The sequence below is a fragment of the Pungitius pungitius genome, chromosome 2 (assembly GCF_949316345.1).
Source record: "Pungitius pungitius chromosome 2, fPunPun2.1, whole genome shotgun sequence".
In the NCBI taxonomy this organism is placed as follows: domain Eukaryota; kingdom Metazoa; phylum Chordata; class Actinopteri; order Perciformes; family Gasterosteidae; genus Pungitius; species Pungitius pungitius.
The window spans coordinates 3,583,726-3,611,269 of NC_084901.1; the positions used below are offsets into that span (position 1 = coordinate 3,583,726).

The 27,544-nt window shown below is 42.6% G+C and overlaps 2 protein-coding genes across 5 annotated transcripts; both read right to left on the bottom strand.

Moving 5' to 3' along the window:
- Positions 1-3,995: 3,995 nt before the first annotated feature.
- On the bottom strand, positions 3,996-7,390 carry lum (lumican). Of its 3 annotated transcripts, none has more exons than XM_037462428.2 (3): positions 7,252-7,390; positions 5,499-6,374; positions 3,996-5,122 (listed from the first exon to the last, which is right to left on the bottom strand). In XM_037462428.2, the coding sequence occupies exons 2-3, from the start codon at positions 6,370-6,372 to the stop codon at positions 4,968-4,970; spliced, it is 1,029 nt and encodes a 342-aa protein (XP_037318325.1). In that variant the 5' UTR covers positions 6,373-6,374; positions 7,252-7,390; the 3' UTR covers positions 3,996-4,967. The 3 variants fall into 3 exon arrangements, with proteins under 3 accessions (XP_037318325.1, XP_037318324.1, XP_062415875.1); XM_037462427.2 differs by having other exon boundaries at positions 5,499-6,377; XM_062559891.1 differs by lacking the exon at positions 7,252-7,390 and adding an exon at positions 7,097-7,127.
- A 5,699-nt stretch (positions 7,391-13,089) lies between these two features.
- On the bottom strand, positions 13,090-27,167 carry dcn (decorin). 2 transcript variants are annotated; one of them, XM_062559906.1, is made up of 9 exons: positions 26,826-27,167; positions 20,575-20,807; positions 18,076-18,188; positions 16,960-17,173; positions 16,338-16,451; positions 16,157-16,250; positions 15,432-15,570; positions 14,496-14,715; positions 13,090-14,413 (listed from the first exon to the last, which is right to left on the bottom strand). In XM_062559906.1, exons 2-8 carry the CDS (start codon positions 20,786-20,788, stop codon positions 14,515-14,517), a joined length of 1,089 nt encoding a protein of 362 aa, XP_062415890.1. In that variant the 5' UTR covers positions 20,789-20,807; positions 26,826-27,167; the 3' UTR covers positions 13,090-14,413; positions 14,496-14,514. The 2 variants fall into 2 exon arrangements, with proteins under 2 accessions (XP_062415890.1, XP_037316953.1); XM_037461056.2 differs by having other exon boundaries at positions 13,090-14,715.
- Positions 27,168-27,544: the final 377 nt, after the last annotated feature.

Consider the following 27,544-nt stretch of genomic DNA (forward strand, 5'->3'; position numbering starts at 1 on the left):
TACCAATCTAATTACTCACTTACATCACTGTAGATACCTTTTTACCCCAGTTCATTGGCAGGAAAAGTTTCACAAGACGCCACTGTCTAATGTAAAGCCACTACGGAAATCAACCACTCATTCAGTTTGCTTAACCTTATTAGTTTTAGAATGGCTTACCCATAGGATAGCACGGGAAACAAAAATGTCAGAACACTTGACACTTCAGACAAATATTTGTCCTCTATTAGCGTGTAGTTTTAGTTGGATGCTTTCTAAAATGTATCCAAAGAACTAAAGCAAAGAGCTAAATCAAAGTGCTGGTTTTTACAACAATAGATCAATTGAGAATACCCGCCTATCCTGATTTTCCAAAGTATTTAAAAATGTTTACTTAAGTGATCCTCTGACATTTTGTCCAATACCATCATGAGGGCATCTTTTGTTGTTTTGAGTGAAACATCCTTACTACTATGGAGGACTAAAAGTGCCACAATTAAGTAAATAAATACACAATAAAACAATTACTTAAATGTGTCATTAATTAATTAAAATTAGAAAAAAATACATAAATGTGTACTTAAATGTGTCATTAATTAATTAAAATTAGAATTAAATACATAAATGTGTAATTAAATGTGTCATTAATTAATTAAAATACAGATTCATTTTACAAAAAATACATATTTCACTATTTACATTTACATTTCATGATCCTGCGTTGCAGTGCTTCAAGAATTACTTAAAACTGTCAAACTGACCCATCAAAGTCAGTGGGCGGGGCTAACGCGAATCCAGTCTGACCTGGCCACGGCAGTATTTTGTTCCTGGCCCAAACTCTTTGTGGCATATAGATGGCCACCATAAGCTCATCAGGTCAGTGATATTAGCAGATAAACAATGCATCTTTCTAGATGTTTCATTACAATTCATGTGTTTGCAACAGGTGGAGATTTGTTGTCCACGGTGGGGTGGATGGATTCAGTCGTTTAGTAGCTCTGCATCAATCCAGTATCCGGAATTGTCTTGACTTGATACACAGGGTAACCAATCAGGCGTTAGGTTCCGCCTACCAACTTTTGATGGGTCAGTTTGACAGTTTTAAGTAATTCATGAAGCACTGCAACGCAGGATCATGAAATCTAAATGTAAATAGTGAAATAAGTATATATGTATTTTACATAACATGAATCTGTATTTGAATTAATTAATGACACATTTATTAACACATTTATGTATTTAATTCTATTTTTAATTAATTAATGACACATTTAAGCAATTATTTAATGATGTGTTTATTTTTTTAATTGTGGCACTTTTAGTCCTCCATATACTACAATGGATAGTTTGCCATGAAATGTAGCACAAGAATTCATATCCACCTCACGAGGAAGCTAAGACCATATACTAAGATGGGGAACATTTTAAATATACCAGCTGAACATCAGCATGTTCGCACTGACTCTGTTATTATGTTAGCATGCCACTGTTTATATTTCGCTGAAAGGTCGTCTGTGAAGTTTTGAAACTACTTACATTTTTTTATTTTTGGACTCGTCATCTCTTTGTCATATGTATGGCTGGCCAATGTCAAGCTGTGTGTGTGTGTGTGTGTGTGTGTTAAGTGCACAGATGGGACATCTGGATCCCATATCACCACACTTTGGGACAATTGTGAGTAAAAAAATGAATTTTACAAGAGACTGAGAGAGAGCTTGAAATTAAAGAGGGAAGGGAAATATCCAAAAACAATAAGAAGACAACTGCACAATGTAATTTAAGTAAAAGCTGTAGAATAAGGTTGAAGGTGTTCTACGCTGAAACGCAATCTTTGGAGCTGGGCTGCCCGGTTGCAACAGCTGATTATACTGATTATACTTCCACTCACCATCTCAAGCAGGAGGATGTGAGGCTTACAGAATTATGAAAGGACTTTATTGTCTAGACACGGACAGCAGGAGCTCCACTCACAATTTTAATAAGGGCGACCCAGGAGGAAGAGGAGGAAATAGTCCTAGATTTGGAATCGGTAAAATGACTAAAAAAACATGTGAAATGTGCTGAAAGCTGTTAAAGCAAACACTGAAAAGGTTGTAAAGATTGTGGCAGCGGGCGGGCTGTTAATATCTTTACTCGCCGACTTGTATTGGAGGGCACAGAGAAGTGTTGGGTGTCATTGATAGCTCCCAGCGCGACTCCAAGACAGAACAGTACGGACAGTCGGTCGTTCACATTCGTGGGTTTTTCACAGCTGGATCTACTTACGAACATCAGGAATCAAATGCGACATCTGGAAGACTTTACATAACGAGTACAAATGCCGTCAGCCTAATGAACTCACATAAAAACTTTAAATAGTGTCTGCTCTAATAGCAAACGCTCGACTAATACACAAACAAGTGTTTCCAGCAGACGTGGAACACATCAGCCAGGATTGGTGGTGTTCTTATAGTTAGTGCGGGAACTTGCAAAAGTTTTATTGATACTGCAGAATGGCATGTCATGCAATATTCCCAAAGACAGTGAATCCCGATACTTTATTCTCAGTGTCAGTGTGATTATATATAAGAAGAGACACTTCGACGGGGTGTATCCGTCACTTCCTGCAGTGATGACCTTTATCTGTCTTGTCTAAAATCCTTTTTCTGTTGATGTAGGCACGATATGGTCCAGTTCCAACATTAATTCAATAGAAACATAAAGGGGATTGTACCTTTATTGACATGTATTTCTTTTGACACAAGTGAGCCTGTATCTCATTAAAAACAGTATGCTAGGACGGTCCTTTTTTACAGCAACTTTCATTGCTTTCATTGCAAAGTTAAACTCAACAGGGAAGCTTAACTTCAAAACCATTGTGGGGTATTTGTGGTCTGAGAAATGTGGAAGAGCAGATTCACAAAGAAAAATATCTTAAAATTATGGAATTTTGCAAAAACCCTGCAACCCCTGCATCCCTCCAGGACCATCAGGTTCTTCTGTTTTGCTCGTGGAATGACCAAAAGTGGGACAGGAAAATTATTATAGGTACCCTATGCGCAGTAAACACAGTAAATAGATGACTTCAGGGGAATACAAGATACAGACACACATGGTACGGCTCTTTGAAAATAGTTTTCCCATGAGTGTAAACCGTTTAGCTAAAACACACCAGCAGTTCTGGGGGAATAAAAAAACAAACATCTGCTATCCATTTTAAAAACTCCAACCTTCTCTTTTCTAAATCTTGTAAACATCATGACTCACCCTAAAGATTCAGGCCTGAAAGAAAGAAAGTAGCCAAATGACAGTAGACTCCGCAGAGTAAGGTAGCGTGAGTAAGTAGGTGACAAGACAATATTAGAAAAATTCTGGGTCCAATAAGGACTTCTGTCTTGCTTTTTTGCACGTGACTTGTACAACGTGTAGTCTGTTTTTTCATATTGTGAGACTTCTTATGGTGGGCCCAACAGACAGAACAAAGTGTTGTCACAAATAATGTGATAGATGAGATACTTGTCTTCAGCCCAACAGTGTTGAATTTCTTAATCCTAAAATAATCATTTTGTGGTATCGATATGGTGGAAAATGACGTGTAAAATGTCTCAAAATGCTTAATAATAATAATACGCCTAAAGGTTGTCTTTGATAATCATTCATCATTAACTGTTATATTTACCAACAACTAGTAAACCGTTATTAGTTGAAGGAATTTAATCAATGATAAATATCAATCATTCAGTTTGTTTCCATACATAAAAAGCCATAAAAAGCAATATAATACAAATATGTCAGAAACAACTTTTTGGCAAAATATAACAGCAACCCCCTCAGGCAGGGAGGTGAGCTGCACTTTATTATGACACTCTGGGTCATAACATTACCTCACAGCAAATCCATGAGCAGATCCTTGGTAAATAAAGCAATCAGAGAATGGGAAGCACTCAAATGATATTACTTCAAACAACATGATACTGCGGCCAAGTTGATTTTGTACTGGTTAACACAGTCAACGACAACGTAACAATGACAGAACCTCAAGTGCAAAAGCTGTAGTTTATTATGAAAGAATGGTACCATTGGTTGCATGCAATTAATAGAAATGTATACAAATCAGCAATGCACGATTAAGTTGAAAGCTAAGAATTAGTTAAGGTAAAGAAACAATTCAAGTTGTGATTCCTTAGAAACACCATCCATCATCTCAAGGTTTGTTTCAAGGATGCTACCAATGTCTTTTAATCAAGTGTCATTTATTAAACCTTTAACACCAAGTACTTCAGGAAAAGCTCTGTTTGCCTTAAAGATTTGAAGGAGTTATTTGCCATAAGACATTTTTCAGTTGCGTATATGTTGACACTTTTAACTTTCTAGTTCGAAAATGTCAACCTCATGGTAGTTGGATCAAGGCAATCTTTAAAGATGGCATACAATGACAGAAACAATTAATAACGATGGTATTATACTATCATACACTGAAATCTGAGTACGCAGTCCTTATTTGCTGCTCCTTTGCACAGCAATGGATTTATTATCGTACCCACGTTTTATTATATATGCTAAACATTGAAACTGAAAAGACAGACAAAAAAAGAACAACTAAAATGAGACATTGGAGCCATAGTTTGCTCCACTGTGTCTTCAATACAAGATGGAATGTGTGAAGTATGTGTTTTTAATCAACGTAACTTTTGGTACATATATTCAGCTATTCTTTCTTTATGTGGATATATGGAGTCAGTTAAAAACACTTGTTTGATGCCTGATGAATTTTGCAATCTGACTTTCATTTCAGCTATTGTATCTCAAATTTGCCCAGATCTTAATTCATTCACAATGTATATTGAATTAATAAAGATTCCATTACAGTACCTCAGATCTGCATGATACTTATATACAAAGACACAGGAGGGATATTACGCCATTCAAACTGAGAAGGCTTTGGGCGGATCTGCAACATTGTAGTGGAGAAAGAGATCGTGGCGAGGTTATTGATTTGAGGGAAGTCCTTATTCAAACAGGATTTCTGAAGCCTGGCGCAGGCAGTTGAAGTATTCAGGGGGCATGCTGTCGTGCGTGATTTGGTTGGCGTCCAGACGCAGATGCTTCAGGTGGGAAAAGCTGACAGTTGTGACGAGCTTGCAGAAACTTGTCAGTTCAAACTCTGCAGAGATTCAAAAGCGGAGAGAAAGTTATGGAACAAAATAATGATATACTTGATATACCCTCTTATACTGACGTTCAAAAGGTACCCTGCAGAGGTTTTGAACATCAGTATGAGGAAGCATGTGAAACACATAAAAGCTTTCATGCTATTCTGCTAACCTCCAGTTATTGGCGATTACGCACAAAATACAGCGATGCACCTGCAAAGATAGGTCAAGGAGATTGCCGGCTAACAACATTTCAAAAGTGTACACAATTTATATAATTTAAAAAAGTAAATACTTTAGTAATTTGTGTGGGTGGTCAAAGGACTACTCAACATTAAGGGAATTGCCAAAACAGATCGAGAGACAAGATCGCCAATTGACACTCACTGTTGATCTCGTTGGCCTGCAGATAGAGTTGCTCCAGATGCTCGTTGATCTCGGGGATGGACTGAAGTTTGTTGAAGGACAGGTCCAACTCCACCAGCGATGTCACATTGAACACCCCAGCAGGGATTCCCGAGTCCACCAGCTTGTTGTGGGCGATCCTCAGGTACCGCAGCGCGGTCAGCTTGCTCAGGTATCCCGCACCGATACTGTCGATGTCGTTGAAGTCGGCATAGAGGATTTGCAGCGAACTTGGGACTCCGGCTGGCAGCTTTTTCAGGTTGTTGTGGCTCATGTCCAGAGATGTTAGCTTCTTCAACCCTTTGAATGCCCCCCCGATGGCATCGGTCGTTAGCCGATTGTGCTGAAGGTAAATGGAAGTTAAGTTGTCCTTGTCAGACAAGAGTCCAGCGGGGAACTTGGATATCTGGTTGTGCATCATCTTCAGCTCATCAAGGAACTTTGAGGGAGGGATGACCGGCTCTGTCAGGTTGTTGTTGCTGAAGAATAGCTTCTCCAGGGCGGTGAGCTTGTCGATTGTGCCCTTCTCTATCTTGGCATTGGTAATCTGGTTGTTGTCAAGTACCAGCCAGCGGAGTTCATCAGTGACATTATCAAAAACCCCTGCTTTGATCTCTTCTATCTGGTTGTTCTGGAGGTACAGGTACTTGATCCCTGTTGGGACGATGGGGACAGCCTTGAGTTTGCGGCTGTCACAATACATGGCGGTGGGAAAATTGATCGGGCAGTCGCATTCTTGATCACAGTTGGGCCCTGAGGGTCCTAGCATGGAACGAGGCTGGTATTCATAGTCGTAATCCTGGCACAGGGCCACGCTGACCAATATGGCCAAGAGGGCTGCACGCAGAGGGAACATAACTTCTTGGGAGCCAACACATGGAAAGAAGGAGGAGGCATGTAATGAGATGTAAAGGTTAGGTTGTCCAAGTGTTAACAACAGAAATGAGGCACACATGGATTTGTTTTATTGGAGCCTCATTGTATGAATTGTGGATAGTATGATGTTTTGAATAATAAAATAACTATTGAGCATACAATCTCCCTACATATTTGGTGAAGAGGTCACGTCAACCCATTGTTTATCAATGAGTCCTAGATTCTTTGATTCAATTATCTGCGTTGGGCCACATCGTTACAGCTGCAGCTTAAACCCAACTGCAGTGCTTCCAGCCCGCCTCCATCCATCAACATGTCACATTTCAACATAAACTGGCAATGGAAGCAATAATGCAACACAGATGTTCCTGAAGTGCACAATATATATATGCAAAAGGATCTTGAACATGTTTTTTTTGTATGAAACAATAAATGAAGTCGAATGAAGCAAACCACCATGAAAAAATAAAAACAGACGTATAACTAGTTCATGCAAGCCCATAGACACTGCAGAACCTGAATGATTAAATCCAGACACCTAAAAAATGCAAATGGAAACTTGATCTAAGTGCAACATAGTTTTAAAAAGACTAAATTCCCCAACACCTAAGAAAAAGCTGCAGGTCTGTATAACATGTAAGATTTAGGCAAATGCACTGTTCTCCTTAAACAATATGCAAACCATTAAGAATACTAACGCTTACTTTTTGTTCCATGCATTGGTAATCTTTTCCTTCTCTGTAAGAGCATGAGCCACGGACCATAGCTGCGACATGTGATCATCCCATCCAAAAGACTAAAATAAAGACCAGTAATAAAACAAAAAATCACAACTCCATGCATCAACAAAAAAGCTTACCTGTGGTTCTCTCTTAGTAGTAGTTAAGAACAGTGTGTTCTTGAAAAACTGGAGGTCTCTGGAGAAAAACACAGGGAAAGAAAGAGAGAGGGGGTGGAGAAAGAGAGACAAGGGTAGATGGGGAGACAGAGAGGGAGGAGGGGAGGTTTCTTCAACAAACTGCAGTTGGGTCGTCATTTACATTTTTAGGTGTCACGAATATGTTTGTCTAGGGCACCGTCATCCAAAAAACGCCGTTAACTTTATAAGAGCAGGTGCATCGAGTAACGTCAATATTATATCACAAAAAACAACAAAAATATTCCGACACCGTTTTTAATCGGTATTGCTTTCACACACCAACCACTTATTCTTGTAATTGTTCAACCAAATGTGTGCAAAAAAATAAACCCACGTTGAATTTAAGAAGGCGGCGTATGGAAAAACCTAAACAGTAGAATAGGCTATGAGTGGAAAATGTGAAAACGATGTCTGGCAGACGTTAACCCAGACGGCGGCTGGGAAGAGGAATAAATTTAGCAAAACTTCTCAAGCTGCAAATAAGGCTTTGGAAAATCTGACAAAGAGGTTATGAGATAGCCAGAGAAGACTTCTGTCCTCTGTTTTTTAACAAAACTCATGGTACCGAACGGGAAAAGGTAGGTTGGAGCTGATCAATGTCTCCCTGTATTTGCTAAGAATTACTCCTTCAAACTTCCACAAGCAGAGTAATGTAATCACTCTGTGCTGTATTGTCAATAAAACGTGTTTCCTCATAGGATAGGTGCAGTTAGGCAGTTAAGGGAAGCGGGTGGGGAAGATAAATGGACAAATGTTTCTCCCATTTGTTGGTGGAGGTCCGTCACACCTTCACGGCATGCACAGACTTGATGGATGCATATAATTGGTCGCAGTTTGTTTCTTTACTCACCATTCTTAGAGACCCTTTGGAACATTTTCCAAATGTGTGTTTAAAACCGTCATACACAAAATTAGAATAATAATAATAAGGCTAATAAGCTTAGCCCTGATATTCTCCTACATCATGTGATTAGTTTGCCATTCGTCTGCCTTTTAGAAATGTTACTTCCTAGAGAATATACGGTATCTTACTTCGTAGCCGTGTACTAAGTTACACTCAGCCGTAGCTTAGTATAACTAAATGTAAACATCTCCAGAACCGTTCATCTGATGAATTTCCAACCCAATTATGACCTACTTCTTTTATCCTTTTTCTGCTGTCAGTAATTCACTTTTTCTAACTCCCAACTCACTTTTAGGGCCCTATTTCTGAGAAATAGATAAGATAACTCCCTTTTAAGTTCACTCCCTTATGTGTGTCTCCACTGACATTGAGTGATTGATGCCTTAGGAACCAATGCAACCAAGGCAATATGAGCACGTTGTTTTGTTGTTTTTCTGGGTCAGTTGCTTAAAGGGGACATGTTATGAAAATTCCACTAGTTTGGTTCCTCTACACGTTAATTTGGGTATCTGGCATGTCTACCGACCCCAAAACTCTGGAAAAAAACAACTCCCACGATTTGTTATGGTTCTTAAAAGTCAGAAACGTCATGTTTGATTGACTGGAGTGAACTTCCTTAACATTGTGTCGTCACAATGTAATGGGAGTCTCTTACATGGACTTGGACCCCCCCCCCCCCCCCCCATCATCTAATTCCCCCCCCCCCCCCCCCCCCTATACTCACTATAGATCCGATATTTGCCAAAGAACTTTGCTTCTTTTTTGCAAATGAAGCAAAGTTGCACTTGGAATAGCTCGCTAGCAGCACGAAGCAAATTAAGCTGTCATGATGCGCTGTGGTCACACCAGGGTGACCATATCCATAACACCAAAAAGCAGGACACTATGCGGTATTTCGTAAGGCATTTTAGTCCCAGCGCAACTCATAAAAAGGAGGACAAACGTGCGCGTTTGGCTTGCTGCGCCGGAGGCCGGACAGGGCATTGAAAATCTGGAATGGGCTTATTAGCATTAGGTCATTTTTATCAAGACCAACAACCTTGAACCTTATTTGACCGTCATAATTGATAATATATTCATTCATCATTTCCTGATCTCAAGAGTTGATGAAAGTTGCCTGAACCGAGGATCAAACAACGGACTTGTCCAAAATATTAGCCAACTCGACGCTGCGAAGAGCAACTCGACACTGTGAAGAGCAACTCGACACTGCGAAGAGCAACTCGACACTGCGAAGAGCAACTCGACACTGTGAAGAGCAACTCAACACTGCGAAGAGCAACTCGACACTGTGAAGAGCAACGCTTTCGTTTCATATATTGTGGTGAAACTGTGCACAAGTGAACCCAAAGATAACCTTTGATACTTACTATCCATGTACATTTCAAAAAGGCCAAATAACAGACAAAGCACTACAGAATAAAAACAGCCTTCCATTAGTGCCATCAATAGATTAAAAACAATTAACGAATTAATCGCACATTTTGAAATTCATTCATCTCGATGGCGATTAATAAATGAATGTTATTTCAAACACAAAACTACGCACATTTTATCATCAGGCAGAATTCCACCGTGTGCACCAAGTTGAACATGTGGAACTAGCGACTCTTCCTGCTGTCCTCGTGCCCTTTGCTCTTAACTCGCCATCATTTGAGGGCTATGTTTGAGGTGCCAACAATCTTCCCACATTTAGCCAGGACGTTATCAAACCACGGTCTTTTAGGGACACAGCGGTAGTCCTCTGCAGGCTGTGTGCCGCGCAGGCTAACGTTAGATGTTGAGATGGAAGTAGCCTAGCGGCTAGCTTAGCCAAATAGCTAGCTTAATGTAGCGGTGCTTTAAGTGATCCGTTTGCCACTCCCCCGCCTTCTGTTTGAGACGTGGAAGAATTCCTCGGCACAGTTTGCATACATGTGTTCCCTTCATCAGGAAAAAAATCTGTATTTCTTTGAGGTTGGGAGGGGTTTACCTCTGTAATTGTCAGTGTTTTTGTGTGTCCCAGACTGTGGAGGCTTTAAAACAGACCTTTTCCTCCGTCACTAGCTTCTTATCCTCCGCCGTGTTGACGTGGGCCTTGTGCTCTCACATCCTTTCCATTGGGCCAGATGGCAGACATTGGCTTTCAGCACTGTTTTCCAAATACTTCTGTTTGTACTGAACTATGACTTCTTTAATTTCCCTGCAGTAATGCCAAGTAATGAAGTATGCGAAACTGTGAATTCATGGAACAACTAAACAAGAAAAAAGTTTCCCATGAATTGAAAAAATTCCAATGGCTGACACAGTATGCGATATATTTAGCGAAATCTGTTTGCTCGTCCCTCCTTTTCTCTTTCTTTTAACCCAAGAGTGTGTACCGGCCGCAACTAACTTTGTTGTGTAATGTAGAAGAAAAAACTTAAATGTTTGCAACCTGGTTTAAAGCTACGTTATGCAATACGTATTTCAAGTCAAATCAAATCCTAAAACATAAAATAGTCCGTGCCGCTTCAACTGATAGTGAAAATTGTGCAGCTCTGTTAACAATTTAAGTCATAAATATTAGCTTTTTTCGATCGATGTTCTGCTTTAAGGTTAAAGAAGGTTTTTAGTTACTTTTCAAATTGAAATGTTTTTTCAATTAACTGAGCAGGACATGCATGAAAGTCATGGGAGGACGACTAAATTAGGAGAAAAACTGATAAAAGTCAGTCGAGGGGGGACTGAACTTTTTTAAATATCTGTCGTATCTGCTCTGGCTTTCCTTTCCTTGGCAACAACATTCACACACATAATTTTATATAAATACGAGCACACAATGAGCAAACAATAAAACTTCTCAACCAAAGTATGCATACATATGCTGAGACAGAGGCACACAGGAAGGAGATCGGAGCAAGCATATTAGCAAACTGGGATATTTTTAGACTTCTTGGCACTGACACAGAGAGTCTTCTGACACAATCTCAGACAGCAGTCAGACACAACCTTCTGCTCCTGCCATGTGGCCTGGTGGTAAGCGCTGCAGTGCTTAAGACCAGAGACTCATCCTCAGGCGAGCCAAGGGATCCTCTCACCTCGGTCCTCGTGTGCTCACATGTGCTGTGGAGTCAAAAAGTACGCTGCACAACGGGCCTTTGTTCCTGCATCACAGAAAATACCCCTACTTTGCTAGTCCCAAATTAAGGGATGAAGTGTAATGTTTTCATATATAAAAGCATATGCACAGTAATAATAGGGTTTAACATACTGTTCTGTCGTTGATGGGGTTTGATTGATTTGATTGTCTGTGACACTTTTCGACGAGATCTCACCAGCCGCTGCCTTGGACACAGGGGGAAGCAGCTCAGCTCACCTTGGATGCATAAGCGTCACAAGAAAGGCACTTCACCAGCAATGAGTGTACATTATGTGCAAATATGCTCGGGAATTACGTCAAAACACATAATTGCACACAAATGGTCTTTTCCAAAGTACCTCTTCTCAAACCTTTGACGCATTAAAGGAAAGCTTGCCGACGCCTCGTGGATGCACAAACACAGAAAAAATGGCAGTCAAAGAGCTCACGGCCGAGTGGATGGTCGTCTGACGAGGGGATCGAGTTGGACCCTGTATATGCACGTTGGTGCGTGTTTCGCGGGGGAGAGACAGGCAAAGGATATGAAGTGCCGTTCCAATATGGACCGCATGGGGGCAACAGCTTGAAGTCCATATAATACTGATTCTACGGTGGTGGGAGGAGAGCCAGCGCTCGAACACTGACGCCTTTCAGTCTGTTCTGAGCCCGAGGTGTATCAGAGGGAGAGGATTATGAGCCCATAATGACTCCTGAAATGTTCTTTCTCAAATAATGTACTTTTGGGTTGGCAGGATGCATTATTAGTAATTCAATGCCGCAGAGTTAAACATTTTGTGAGGAATGCAATATTTGTATGTAGTTGATAGTTTTCATTTCTGAGACCTCAAACAATGCAACAAAATGAGAAATTGGTGAACAATTCTAGACAGAATACAACCTACTTGCCAAGGCAGGACTCTCAACCATCAATGGTGTAGAAATTCTATCTTTCTTTTTCTTTTTCTTTAACGTAAATATTACTGTTTTGGTCTTTTAAATTACTGAAGGATTTTAAGTCACTCGTAGCAGAGGCCAGAAGTGGTCCTCAGACCACAAAACCTTTCAACGTGAGCTTGAAGAGAGGGGATCTATAATAAATCATATTTTTTAAAACTGACCCCGCATCCAGCTGTTTTTCACCTTCCCCTCGCGACATGTGTTGGTGTCATTGCTCAGTAATTGTCCATCCACAGCAGGAAAATCCATTATGGAACCTGCCGGCCCATGCGGAGTTTTGCATGTTCTCCCCGTGTCGGTTTGATATCCTCAGGGAGCTTCGGTTTCCTCCCACAGACCACAGAACCGGCGGACCGGAGACTGAATGCGTTGTCCGTCTATTTGTGTAAATATAGATATAGTACGTATGTGTATGAGGTACATCCTGTGATGCGCATCAACTCTTGGCCAGTGGATACTGGAAAATAGCTCCACTCACCGTGCAGAGAAAAGGGAATTATGTCCAATAGATGGGACGCTGCACTTTGAGCATTCATTTATTTGAAGTTTTTAGATGTCAAAATGTTATACGAATCACAATGGTGTCTAATACAATTTAAAACCTTCTTCAAAAGAGTCGATGAGGCCGAAACAGCCAGATTTACGTATATTTTTCTTGTCATCAGCTAAACAGCAGAAATGATTTTCTTTGTGGGAATAAATCCACTATGTTGCTCTTTAGGTGCATGTCTTCCTTTTGAAAATTCCAAAACGTTTCTTATAAAAACAGCACAATTTCTAAAAATAAAAAAAACTTTGAGTCAGCTATTGATAACTCTTTTTTTTTAATGCATTTTTTTTTCATTTTTTATTGATCAGGTGTCTCACCTGCTTCACAACGGTACCTTTGCCTCCCGTTGACCTTGTTCGCCGGGATGCCGCCGCCCTCTCTCATTTGTGCTGAAGCTGTTGCAGCGCCATCCAGTGGGAGCAGAAATCTCATCTCAAATCATTGATAATTAGGTTCTGGTCATTTCATCCATCAAAAACTGATACTTTTTACATTAGTATTTTTATTTTGTTCAGGACACCTTATCTGGAGCCCCATCTCCTGGGGGGGGGGACCTTTGTTGCTGATATATTAAGTCTGAACTGTGGTAAGTGCTTGTGCCTTTAAGCAAACAAGGTTTTTATACAGCATTTATATACAGCGTCTATACATACAACATTCACACCAACATGGTTGCAGTGGGCATGCTAGTCCACAAACACCACATTCTCTTGAAAACAAAAGCGATAAAAAGGCAGAGAAACACGGAGAGAAAAATATACAAAGATTAACAAAAGATTCCAGAAGGCTCCAGGTTTAAGTTGAGAGGAAAAAATAAGGGCATGCATATACATCTTTGGGAATGGCTTCTGTTTAAAACATATTGTTTATTCTACATATTTTATAAGCTATTTTCATCTTTCATTTTTTATTTTTGTAATGGAACAACACACACCTGGAAAGGACCATGAGAGGAAATGTGATTAAGAAAAAGTGTAAAAAACAAACAAACAGAACTAAGCCCAGAACACACAAGAAATCACAATGTGATAGAAGTCACGATTGCTTTTTTTTATCTCTACTTGAATTGAGTACAATACAAATAGAAACTGAGTTGTTTCAAAGGGTGCAGTGCGGTAATGTTGCACTCTGAATGCTATTCCTAGTACACAGGTAATATCTAGTACATTCTGGTATACCAGTTGTTAAAAGGTATTGTAAAACACATGTTATCCCCTCGCTGCCTGCTCTACAGGCCGGCGGTCTTACAGTTCAAACAATGGCTGAAGGATCAAAAGTCAAAGTGTGATTAATATTTCCCACTGAGTGAGCTTTCAAATCTTTTTGGTTAGGATTCACCTCTGAATTTGAATACAAATAATGCAGCATGTATGTGACAACATATATGTGACAATATATGTCAGTCGCTTGCCTATAACTGCGCCTATGAATGAAGCCGTGTGTGCAACTGCTGCTGCTGCACCAACCATGAAGCTAAATAATGAAAATAATATATTGCATTTTGAGGTCCATGTCCAGCGTTTTGCGTTGATGGCGCGGATCGATGACATCGGCGTTGCTGTTGCTCGTGGGGGGTCAGTGTCGCGGGGTTCTGTGGTCAAACACGCACAATTGGAAATCTTGCACACACTCATTTTACAAACACACACACACACACACACACACGCACGCACTTCCTTGCCGAGGTGCGCTCTACTTCTTCCGGTAGTTGCCGAGCTGGATGGCGGAGCGGTCGAAGACGCAGCGGAAGGTGATGGGCTGAATTTCCCAGTAGGGCACGGGGTTGCTGAACAGGCTGATGCCAGAGTACATGGCCTTCTTCTGGTTGAGGCCAGGGGGACAGAAGTCCTCGGTTCCCACAGCAGCAATCTTGTTGGCGTGGAGGTAGACCACCTAGAAGAGGGATTCCAATGTTAAGTAAAATGGCATGAACATGAAAAACGACGCAGCCTATGCAGTGGTGATTCAGTAATGTTATCCTTTTCTTGTTATAGATTTCACTGAGAAGAATTTACTTGCAATTGTTGCCGAGCACAATGCATTTGAAGTGTGGCTGCTCACAAAAGAACTGTGCAGTTCATTAGGAGTGAATATAAAACCCCAACAAACAAAACGATTACCCAAAAAGGTTTTATAGCGATGGGAAAGATGCAGCAGTAGCTTTGCCTTGAGAGCAGTAAGGAAATGAAGAAACAAACAGAGGCCAAACTACAGTTAAAGGCCTTGAATCAGATCTGTTTACAATCCCCCCTACTGCCAAAAGCAGTAACATTATAGTACAACAGACTATCAACACTACTCAATAAACAAACTAATTGAACCCATGTGCCTTTTTGTTGTGTAAGCCTAGCTTGACTTGTAATCGGACAGTGTGAACCTAACAAACCAAATGCAAAAAATGCAACAAAGTCAAATTTTCCAGTATGGTTTTGATCAGAGAAAACGACCCGTGTGTCATCACACCGTGAGTAAATGAGAAACACACAGTAACCGACGCTGAGAGGTCATTTACTGGAACTAAATGGTTGCAACAACAACTCCTCCGGGATGCAGAGCAGGATCGGTGGAGGGCTGTAAATGTAGTGGTCGTCAACGCGGTCTGCACGTACCTGGATGTACTTGTGGTCGGACAGGCCAGCGGGAACGCTGATCAGGGCGTTGTTGTCGAGGTGCAGCTCTCGCACGTGAGGGACGTTGGCCAGAGTGCCGTTTTCCACGGAGCTGATCTCATTGTAGCTCAGGCCTAGTCTGCAGGACAAATGTAGATGGGAAAAGTAGGTGAGATGTTGAAATGGGAAAAAAAAAACGTCCCGATTGCTTGAGTAGAGAAAAAGAGAGCATTGCCATTTCTGAACAATGAGCCAATGGAAAATGAAAAGCACCAACTCTTCTATTGATGCTTCAAAGCCCTCATTGTTCTTTTGGTATGACATCTTTGGCACAATCGGAGCAGAAATCTCATAAACTCTGTGTATCCACACTTTATGGGCAAACTAGTTATTTTGATTGTCTAAAAAAACTACCGCTTAGGTCTGTGGTTTTGTTTTACGATAAAAGCCTTTAACTGTATTACTAGAGCAAACCTAATACCTGCACCAGAGCATTAAAACAGGCGACAGCAAGAAATGAATGTTGTTTTTCCAAAGAGGCCATGCTTTGTGCCTAAGCTGATTTAAATCAATATTGAAAATATTACTCCGAACCAAAAGTGGAATATTTGTAATAACCCAAACCTCGCTGCATTCAATGCACTCAGGAGTTTTCTAAAGCTACAACCTTTCTTGGTCTGGTACTATTACAAATTATTAATATGGGTGGAGGCGCTTCTTCTTACTTGGCCAGGTTCTTGAGGCCCTTGAGGCTTCCAGCCGTCACCTTGGAGATCTTGTTTCCGTCCAGGTGGAGCTCAGAGAGAGAACTGGGCAGACCTGACGACCCATAAGCGAAAACATTACCACCAGTAACTTGATAACACTTGGGTTAGGCCAAAACACTTGTGGACGTCAGTGCGTTACCTTTGGGGATCTCTGTGATGTTTGTGTCGGCGATGCGAATGTAGGAGACTCTCTTCAGGTCAGAAAAGGCACTCGCCTCGATTCCTGCGCTCCTCAGGGGGTTGGACCCAAGCTCTGAAAATGAAAATGACGGAAAAAAAACAATCGTCAGCGCAAACAAAGAAAAGAAAGAAAAACAGCAGTAACAGATCACATTTATGAAGTTGGTTCCTCTCCCGGGACGTTGAGGGAACATGGAGATGAGTTACGAGTAAACAAAGTATTGGGCAAGAGAATGTCTTGTTTTTGTAACCGAGCCAAATTCCATTCGATGTCACAGTTCAAAAATCTCATTTCATTGCAATTTAAGTGATTAAATCCACAAAGCTTCAGTTGAGCAATGACAGGGAGTTAGAGGGGAGGTGTCAAAATGGAGCAGATAGAGGATGAAGGACAACAAACAAATACATATGACACATTATGAAAGGCCATCTCTAAATTTAAATAATTTACCAGTATCCACTTGAAGACGGACTCCCAGTCACAATGTGACCTACACTATTCTAAAACAAACCAGGGACCTCTCCAAGCTGTTAGCTATCCATATAAATGGAAGAGGAAGACCATTATCTGGTCATCATACCCATGACGATGATATTGGACAGGCCCTGGAAGGAGGCCTTTTTGATCTTGGTGATGTCATTCTCGTGGATGCGCAGCTCTTGCAGGCTCTTGGGCATGTTGGCGGGCATTTCCTTCAGCATGTTCTTGGACAGGTAGAGACGCTGCAGCTTGGTCAGAGGGCTGAGGGCCTTGGCGTGGATGACGGTGATCTTGTTGTTCACCAGGATGAGAGCCTACGAGGAAGAATGTCACATACGATGAGACACTATACTCTTCAGTATTATTTTTCTTTCATTCTTGTTGCATGGTGTAACGTTTTTGGGAAGTAAAAACACTTCCTCAGTTTGCAATTCAGTCTGGCATTTGTTTTAGTTAAAAACTCCTTATGTGAAATTTGACCTTTGCACCTGGGAAACTTTTGTGTTTTCGTCTTCCACTCAAACATTTCCTGTTACGATTTCCCCATGGGTTAAATCAAACTTCATACTCTGCACAAACAGGACATTGTTTAGCTCAGCATCTGCTTCAACCAGGTGCCTGGGCCGTCATGACGGTGGCTCCAAGCTCAAATACACTCTGGAGTTTTTCCCCCCTCACTCCTGTTTTTCCACTCCCATGTAAAGCAGACATGAGGCAATGTGAGGTATGCAGTCCACTCCCTTGAGAGGGCAGTTACATTATAGTGGAAACATCTCCGGCCTTCAGAGAGAGGTATTTATTGCGAGCAAAGAAGGCTGAAGGAGCACGAGGGTGCACAGCCCTCGGGTGAACAGTTTCCAGGCACCTGGTGATCGAGGAGTGGCGGATATACAACCCTAACCCTAACCCTGTTGAGGAAAGTTGGGGATGGGAGATGCAATGGAGTCAATGTTTTAAGAATGAGCAGCTTTGAGGTTGTTAACATTTCAGGAAAACAGCACACAAGACTCTGTGCTGTGTTATTGAGAAACTAATGGGCAAAGACCCAAGAACAACAACCAAATACTTGACCAACAGCTTAAAAACAAGATGTTCCGATCACAGAGGTTCATGTTGGAGGGGTTGCAGTTTGTGATACGGTTACACAACAACCTATCACATAACCTTATAAATACTAGGTGTGAAGGTCTGCAGAATGATGTGAAATGGCTCTTACATGTAGTCCTTTGAGGTTCTTGAAGTCATTCTCCTTGATCTCAGTGATCTTGTTGTTCTGAAGGTCCAGCAGGGTGGTGTCGTCTGGGATGTCGTCTGGAATCGTCGTGAGACCTAATGGAGAATGTTTGAGACATTGTTTAATCACATGTAGGGTTGGTATGAAAATATAAATAAATCAAGGATGGGTGTCAAGCTTAGCTTGAGCTGAGGCGGTGAGAGCCTTGGTTCTTCTGAAGAGAGGTTAACCACACTCTAACCTCCATAGGAAGTGGACCAACATGTTTCCAACCACATACTGAGGACCTATAGTCTTGTAAACCAAGTCTACTAAGAGTGCCTGGACTTGGAAGCTATGGACTATAGAAAATGTATACTTTTTAGTTTAGTTTGGACAGGACAGGGACACCTCTATGCACGGAATATATCTATTTTTTCCATTAAGCATAGAAGAAACAAGTTGGTGGGTGTTACGCTCTTAAGAACGGTTCAACCTGGATGAGCAGGAAAGAAAAAGAAAGGGCACTTTGTCAAAGTAGCACGCTCCGTAAAGTTTCTGAGCGGGACGGGGATTTTCACAGTGACATTCCAAAGGAACCAAATAAGTGCTCGGAGGCACACATGGTGGAAGTGGACCTTAAAACAAATTTCCTTTGGGGTGTGCGAGCGACTGCATTTCTGGACACTGAGCTCAGACAGAGTCGTTTTTTGCTTGGACGTCACGGTTATTGTGACACAGAAAAGCCAACGAGTGGCCGGCGGAGCCGTAGAGCGAAGACACCTGGGGAGTCAAGCTGTGTGCTCTCCTGCATCCGTGGTAACCCAAAAAATACACAGAGATTCATAATGGCTAGTTTACATTTCAGAGGAAGAGGGGTAGAATAAACTGTTTTGACAAAGAAGCTTACGTTCTGCATCTTCACTAACGGACACATTTTGTCCTAAAAGCTTGTGACGAATTCTTTACAACTTACCCAAACAACACTTCCAGCTGTATCAGATCGTCTCGGCCTTTGTTGCCTACATTCTTTTTTTTGTTTTACTTTAAATAAATGAAAAACTAAAAGCTGGAATAGCACCAAGCTGTTGTAACCAGTTGAAAATAGGTCTTTTAGTTTGTGTAGCATCACAAAGAAGTTTAACTGTACCTCGATTTTTTTTGCACAAAACGTCATCTTTTGGTGCTCTTATACAACTAAATAAATAACACAAAATCAGTACTATGACAAAAAATAATATGAGCCAGATGGTGAAAATTAATAATTTCAATGTCAGTACTCACTCTTACGATGTTGTCGTGGAAATGAACAGTATGAACTTCCATGCATTAATGTCAGTGATGTAATTGACTTACGCAACACGCGTTGGCTGCATCATCAGAGACTAGTGGGATATGAGTAAGTTTGGACATAAAGAATAATAAAGAACTCGTGAAGACAATTCGACATCTAACAACGCACGAGGGGTGCTTTGGCTCTTCTGTCTTTGCTGGGCCTTGGTGTGTGAGCCCAACAAACCACACATGAGATCACATCTTGTGTGTGTCCACGCGTTGGAGTCTGTGTGCGTTTGCTCGCAGGCCAGCAGGTCTGGGGAACAGATGGAGACGGAGGGGGCCAACACCGCTGATGCAGGAGTTGAGCATTGCGTCACGGAGGACGTAATGGAACCGGCGTTTTCCTGAACATCACCCTCTCCGACTTTCTGCCACATTGGCGGTCGAGCTGTGCGCTCCTGCTTCCCAGCCCCCGGCACCCTCTTCAGCTTACTAAACCAAAGTGGCGCTGAGCTGGTTATGTCTTCTCTTTTCATCTGCCTTCTTGGAGCTGGGGCTCGAGCCTTTCCAAATAAAAGCGGGGCCAAAAACTCAAACTCAAACTTAAAACCCGACTGCTTAGCGAAGCCCTTTTTTTGTAACACACAGGAATAAATGAGGTCAGGGACTTTTCTATGACAAGGTCTTTGTGACTCACCCCAAACAAGATGACCCTAAATTAAATTGTTGTGACTATACCGGATTGTAGTCTGTAAACCTTGATGAGTAAAATTTACGTAGACAAACAATCAGACTTTTTAGTCTCCGCTTACAGTGGAATGTCAATAGGAGGTGAAATAAGCCCTCTCAGCATCTGTGAGCATTTAACGTGTCGACATGGGTGCCATGTTCTCTGGAGGATATTGAAATAATACATAACGTAACATGACCCTGAATGTGGGTTTGGGAAGACGGATTGCACAGTCAGGGACTTTCTCCATAAAGTCCATTTCCACTAAAAGTACATTAAAATGACTGCACACACCATGTGACCTCATCTCATCCAGTTAATTCACACTGATTCCTTTGCTACACGTGTAGCACCAGTACAAACGAGGCTGCAGCCCGCCATCAGAACGCTGTAATTTGCGCGCGATTTAATTTAAGCACCAGAGTTTGGACACCAGGAAAAGCTCGTCGGTTAGAAGTGCACGGCGTGATGTGCGCGCACGTGTGTTCTCTCACCGAGGTCCGAGCACTGGATGACTCGCAGGTGGCACTGGCACCTGAAGGGGCATTTGGGTCCAGAGGGCCCGCCGAGGGATGGTTCTGTTTTGTCTTCGGGATCAACTCCTGATCCCGGCTCGTCCTCCATCATGAAGTCTAGGAAACCGGACTGGCGGAAGGGCAGCGCCCAACAGGCGGTGACCAGGAGCAGAGAGAGACAGGCTGACCTCATGGCGCTGCTAGCAGGGAGCCTGGAGGAGGAGAAATCAACGTTCAAAGGTTTGGCCGGATACACTTTTCAAAACAGTCTGTCTATGATTATCTTGCCAACGACCATGCTGGGCTTGTTTCACGTTCCCTGTGAAGGGAGCAGTAAAAGGCAGAGACGTTAGAGGGAGGGTTGGTCAAAAAAGCTCTTAAAGTGGTCGGTTTTAAACAGAAGGTGAAAGGTGAGAGCAGGGAATTCATCAATGCAGCATGAGAAGTCTTATGGCCGCCAATGTGCCACATTATCTACTTTAAAGGAATAAATAACCATTGAAGCCCTTTCCATAGCGAGCATCTGCTGTACTAGTGGGGATCTGGGAAGAATCCCGCTTCCTTTTTTCGTCCTCTATTTCCAAGCACGACCACAAACCAGTTGACACATCCGCACACTCTCTCGGACTCAAACGGAGTGGAGATACATTAAACTGCATGACCTTTTACACGCGACACGCAGTCTCAGAGACCCAGCAATCTGCTTGTCATGCGCGTTGCCAAAAGTTGCCCGCTTCTCCCTTGGTGCCACAATAATTGAAGGGCAGATTTGAGCCGCAGCTGCTAACAAATGATTTGGCAGTAGCTCGTCCGCAACGGACCATGACCCGAACCATCATGACCAGGATAATGAAACTGACCCAAAGTCTTCATTGCAAGTGACTGCAGGCTGGTTTATATGGTCTGTGTGCATGTGAAGGATGCTCATGTGCTGTATCTTTGCATACTTTGTTATTCCAGTGTATGTTTGCACGAGTTTCAGTGTGTGTTTAGCATAGTTTGTGTCGCTTTAAGTGCAGAAGTTGTGCTGTATGTGCAACTTGGTTTGTACTTAATGAAACAAGTAAAGGTACATTCACGAGGTTAAGCCTTTCAAAGTTTAACCGTGTGTCTTTGCAGCAGAAAGATTTACATTGATTGGCGTGGTAGGGAAGTGCCCGGTTAGGGTTACACCAGGTCACCAGATCAGGGCTCAGAGGGACTCTCAACACGAGCAGTAATTACAGTGAGCACGTCGACACACTGTGCAGCTTCAGTCCAGTGGTTTCACTGCTTGCATGGAGAAAGACGATTTGTGTTGGATGGGATAGCTCTGCGTCCGACTGTTTCTTTTTTCTTTTTTTTTCACTCAAAAAAAAAAAGTTTGAAAACGGGGTGATTTCATAAGTCAGCAATTAGGCCTTGGAAGTGAGGGACACAGTGTTTGTTGTGGCATTGCAGGTTGTTTCCATGCATAACTTTTAGTCTCACTTGGAAAGCTGGAGTACGTAGTATGGTGGGGGAAGTTGAAACAAAGCGCTCCGGTCGGAACACACAGTTGGTCCCGAGTACACGTTGTTCCACTCGGGACTCAGGGCTGAGTAATCTTGGCTGTCAGGCTCTCTTATCTAAGCACAGAAAAAAGCTCGATCCACGAAAAACACGTCTGCAGACTTGGCAGCAGCAGTATATTTGTACTTAGAGATATAAAGTACTTTTGGGTTAAAAGAGCTTGTGAGGGCCTTTGATGGTTTATTTTATCCTGTGTGACTGCTGGTTGGTTTGTCTTGTAAAATGATACACTAATCACTGATTCTGGAAAGTATTTAAAAGTCATTTTTCATCAGAGGTACTAACGTTTAGAACCCCTCACATCCAACGCATTTTGTAGGCTGTAACATTAAGAATTCTTCTCAAAGCCAGTGCACCAGCTCTGCTTAAAGGAGCAGCAATGTACACAAAATAACTGAGGTTTCACCGCCGATCACTGAACCTTGTCTCCCTTCTTTGACCCATAGCCACAAGCACATGTGCCGAATTCCATCGTTCCATCAATCCTTTGTCCAGTAAAGCTTCAGCAGCTTTTAACGTGAGCCAGAAGAAGAGGGGAATGACCTCAAAGTAAAGCTCTGTATGCATTTACCGGCTGCAGCATTACAGCAAAGAAAAGAGTTGCCGCTACTTGGTGAGTCATAATTAGTCACAGGAGTTGAGAATAAAACAAGATTTTGAAACAAATTCCTGGAAGAAGAGACCCTGAAGGATCGTTGTTTGGGACCACAGCTGTGTAATCATTTTTGGTAAGTGGTATTAATATTGAGTTAGGGGGGGGTTCGGTTGTTTTGCTATGTGTTAACATTAAAGTGGTGAATTAATGAGCATTCGATTCTAAATTCAAACCACAGAACAAGGTCTCATGACTAAATGCAACCGTACCCTTCAAGTGGAAATTCAAGGCTTCTGTTTGCATGAGGAAACCTGCTGTGCCTCAGGCTTCTTTCACTTCCTGTGGGCTCAGATGTGTCCATCGGCCTGCTCAAAGAAGATGCACCCACTTCTATATAAACACACACCTAAATAACATACTGAACACACAACACAGGATCCTCAAACATGCGTCTTTGTGCATGCTAAACCCAGAGGGCGGGCCACAGAGCATGCTGAAACATGATTTCCCCATGCAATCTCTGCATCTCAGCATTTGTAATACCCTCAAAGAAGATTTCTGTTATGGGAGTAAAAGCTATTCCCTTATCATTTGCTCTTTTACTGAGGGAAACTAAACAAGATGGAGGTCAAACCTTGATGTTAGAAAACGTGTGATCTGGTGCCCTGCTGCCGTATCATTTTTTTTTAAAGCGAGACACTTTAAGATTTGTTAGCATCTCTACTTGCTTCATTAATCACAAAGATTATTCTTTTTCAAACATTGGTTTTAATATGAAAATGTCAATTGCACCATTATAAACTCTTTTCTCTTACATTATTTTCATAATGTGTCATTAGAAAATGATACTTTGTTTATGATTCTGATTCACTGGCATCACATTGCCATGTGGCTCCAAGCCAACTTGCAACAGGAAAAAATGGATAATAACTGGACACTACTTGATGCAAATGTGGCAGGAATTGTCACATGCTTGGTTCCTACTGATGGACTTTTAAAAAGGACTTCAATCATTTTTTAACCAGGCAAACAAACCCGACTGAAATGAAGGTCCAAGGCCTTTCAATGAGGCTTCGGATGGGAAGCAGATGCCTGTGGAAGCACTCACCATTGAACTATGCTGGGTATAGAATTGATGAATGAAACAATTAAAAAGCACAACTGTAAGTTAAGCCTGCACTTTCCAAAGATTTACAATCTACCAGAAGGACATGCGGTAAACAGTCCAAGAACCACCTCTATCCTCTCCTCGGGTCTCTGACACCTGCGATTCATCAAACAAAACGGGCAGTTGGACATTTCCTGTGTCAGCCGCATCCTTGTCAACCCGTTTTGTGTCCTTCTTTTGTCTCACCCCTCCCTCCGGTCTCCCCCTTGTCCGGCCCCAGCATTGCTAATGATTCCCAGACTGGAAGAGCACAGCTCGCGCGAAGGACTGAAGCTTTTCACCCCTCCTCTGCTCGGTCCCTTTCTCCTCTTTGTCACCGCCTTTCATTGAAGGTCTGCCGCGCAGAAAGTCAATGAGATACCAAAAGACGGATTACCATATCACAAATTGTGTTCAGACGGGCGTCCGGGTTTCAGCAAATGAAACCAGGCTGCAGAGGAAGAAACAATAAGCCGGCTACCGCTATACCCCGTCTTCCACAACCCCCACCCCCACCCCCACCCCACCGATGTAACTCTCCGCAGGCCTCGGTCTGCCTCTGCAGAGCGTCTGTCAGCAATGAATCACTGGAAGGTATTTACACGGCCACAGGAGGGCTTAAAACACGTGTGGGCCTTTTAGGCCATGATATGAAAGTGAGTTCCCCCCCCCTCTGGTACACAAAAACGCATGATCGGTAAGAGGGAAATTTGAAAAAAACATCAGGGATTTTTCTAAGCTCCCTTTGGCAGTGGCGGGCGGAGTGATTGGTCATCTTTCTCTACAAATCTTTAAAAAATATGGGGGTTTTGTGAGCGAGAACATGTGTCCCGAAAATATGCAAAGACTTGGCCAACAAACAATTAGGCCCAATCAGGCTAGTTAGGAAAATAGCCGTCCGTGCTCCTATTTATGCTTTTTGGCCTCGGGAATGGCAAAAGACACTCTTTTGACCACGACAATCAATTCAATTCATTCCTGCAGAAAAAGTGTCAGGACCACATGTGTTATTGAAAGATCATTTTAGGGTCTCTAAAGCTGGCCTATACTGTGGAGCCCTGGGCATGAGAACACTAGCGAGCGGTCTAACCACACTTCAGCTGTTCCATGAGAGGAGCTGTCGGCCTGCCATCAACCTCAGTCCCATCATCAACAGTCTGCTCTGCACAACCTTGGAAAAACTGCCCGATCTTCTCTCCCTTTCTTCTCTTTCCATGTCCTCCTCGCTTTTTTGTGCTCTTTTCCTTCCTTACCCGGCCTCGCTCTCACAGCGTATGGGATTTTTTTTTCTTAAATCTTTGGCCAGAAATACTGACATGTGGAACTTTCTGGTATTCCAATGGAGGAAGGGGGAGTGTTGGGCGGGTGCTGGGGGTGGTGGGGGGGGGGGGTTAATGGCTGATTTAATTCCATTGTTCTTTTGCTGTTTTTGACCCAGAGAGTTGAAGACCAGATGGAGAAAAAAAAAAAAAGCAGCCCTCGGGTGCAGAACTGGGGCTTGGTCTTCACCTTAACTTCCATTCACTCACATCTGCTCAGCGCAAAAACAAATTACACCTCTATCCTATTCCCGCATTTCATTTGCCTCACTTCTTCCTTTTTCCAGTTTCACTCTGGTCCACTCATGTCGGTGCAGCTGAGCCATATCAGGTTTTCGTCCCCGCTGGCATAAAGGATGTAATGAGTTATCTGAGAGTCGTGCTGTGGCTTGCCGGGAAGCCTTCAGACCTCTCTTTGATAGAGGAAGCTGTACCATTACGGGATTAATGGCGGTGTGCGCTGCCAGGTACACCTATCTTTTTTTTTTTTTTCATCTCCTCTTCAAAGCCGTTCACTTTTAAGTTGCCCCTAGCAATTTGGGTCCCGTCTTGCTACTGTGAAAACTCAGCAGGAGACGCCACGGTGGGCGGAGAAGATTCACACTGAGATAAAACGGGGCAACACTGGGCAGACAGAAAAGAGATTGGGGTTAAAACGGTCTGATTGCATTCTCAAACGAACTGCTCGAGTGTGAAAGGAAGCAGAAACAACTTCACCATGTCAGAATCTTGACAAGCAACAAGGGCTGAATCAAAACAAAGAAACCTGGTTTGCTGTTTCAGCTTCTTTCCCTTTTCCTTGCCTGTGTTAGTGGAATGCCCCAAGGCCGCGGAAAAAGAAAAGGAGAGAATGGAAGAATGAAAGAGGGGGGTGATGGACAAATTAACAATACACAAAAGCATTTTCCCTAAGCAAACGTTTGGAAAACCAAGTACCTTCCTCTCACTCAAACCCTTGACTTTATGTAAGCAAGGCCTGTATGAAAAGAACAGTGAGGAGTGCACTTCCACGTGGGGTATCATCTAAACAACCAAAAGTGTCAAAAAAAAGCAACAAATCACAAATAACGTCGTTGGGCGAGGAGGGAACATTGAAGATTAACGGTGGGCCCGGAGAGTATGGTTTATTTGGCAGAGGGGTGAGGTACCAGCATCAACCGAGCTACCACACCCCCTTCCCCCCCCCCAGCCGCTGCTCTTTTCACCGAGCTGTGCGCGCCGATTGGACTGGAACTGATTAAAGGTCCCTCATCATAAAGCCAAGGGAGCTGTGGGAACAGGACCTGGCAACATCCGGAATATACGCAACGCGCATGAACACGCGGAAAAAGTGGACAAAATCAAAGGCAACCCCAGTGACAAATGTAACTGCACCAACATCAAAAAAAGAATCACGTGCAGTAATCCTATCTTTGTACAGTAACATCATCAGCAAATAATGAAACTTTCAAAATCACGAATCATAGATTTTGAAGTGGAAAAAAGTTACCAATCCAACATAAAACACATCATTCCCATGAGACTACTTCTTGCTTTAAAGTTCACGTTGAAACTCGTTATTCCTAACTTAACCTTACCCACGCTGTCTTCCTTTATGTCAGCAAAAGGATCGACCTACCTGTTCTCAGAAGAAGCAAGGCGGAGAGAGTAAAGCTGTGCGAGATGAGCTTGACTCCCAAAATCCAGTCGAGTGGGGGGGATGAGACTGAAGTTGCAGCGAGGGCCTTACGGGGGTAATTAGACTCAGAGCGCGTGCAGCCAAGATCAAGCAGGTGTGCTCTGTCACAACAAGGGGAGGAGAGAGAGAGAGAGAGAGAGAGAGAGAGAGAGAGGGCGAGAGGCAGAGGAAAGCGAGGGGAGAGAGATTGAAGGAGGGAGGGTCCGAGCGCCCGGCTCCTCTCAGGACCTGAAACAATTGGTGGAGAACTTCCCCCCTCGTTCTCACCGCCTGCTCCGAAAACAGCTGGAAATGGAGAAGGGAGAGGAAGAAAAAAAAAGAGAGAGAGAGAGAGAGAGAGAGAGAGAGTCAGAGAGCTGTAGTTTAAAGCAATAAGCAGCAGTGATTCCACCCTCACTGTGACATCTGGTAATGATACGTCCTGTGTGGAGCTCAGGGCACAACGCTGCACACAATCTCTCTTTCTTCCTCGTTCACACTCTCCCTGTCATTCATCCGCGTTGAGCTTCGACTGACCACCCCCCAGGGAAAAAAAAAAAAAAACACTTTCGTCTAATCTTTTCAAATTGGCACCCCCTCCCAGTAAATGTTTGTTACTTTTTTAAACATAAGTCTTACATTAGGTCTTTTTAGTTGTCCTTAATGGGCTCTTTGGTCTA

What these genes read in the sequence shown, in the direction of transcription:
- lum (XM_062559891.1), bottom strand. An exon ending in GCAGGCCAACGAGATCAACA is followed by an intron (nt 5,123 to 5,498) that starts GTGAGTGTCAAT and finishes GAATCTCTGCAG; the next exon opens with AGTTTGAACTGACAAGTTTC.
- dcn (XM_062559906.1), bottom strand. Translation starts at nt 20,788, where the DNA reads ATGAGGTCAGCCTGTCTCTCTCTGCTCCTGGTCACCGCCTGTTGGGCG. An exon ending in GGCCTCAAGAACCTGGCCAA is followed by an intron (nt 15,571 to 16,156) that starts GTAAGAAGAAGC and finishes TTTGTCCTGCAG; the next exon opens with ACTAGGCCTGAGCTACAATG. An exon ending in CCGACCACAAGTACATCCAG is followed by an intron (nt 14,716 to 15,431) that starts GTACGTGCAGAC and finishes TCCCTCTTCTAG; the next exon opens with GTGGTCTACCTCCACGCCAA.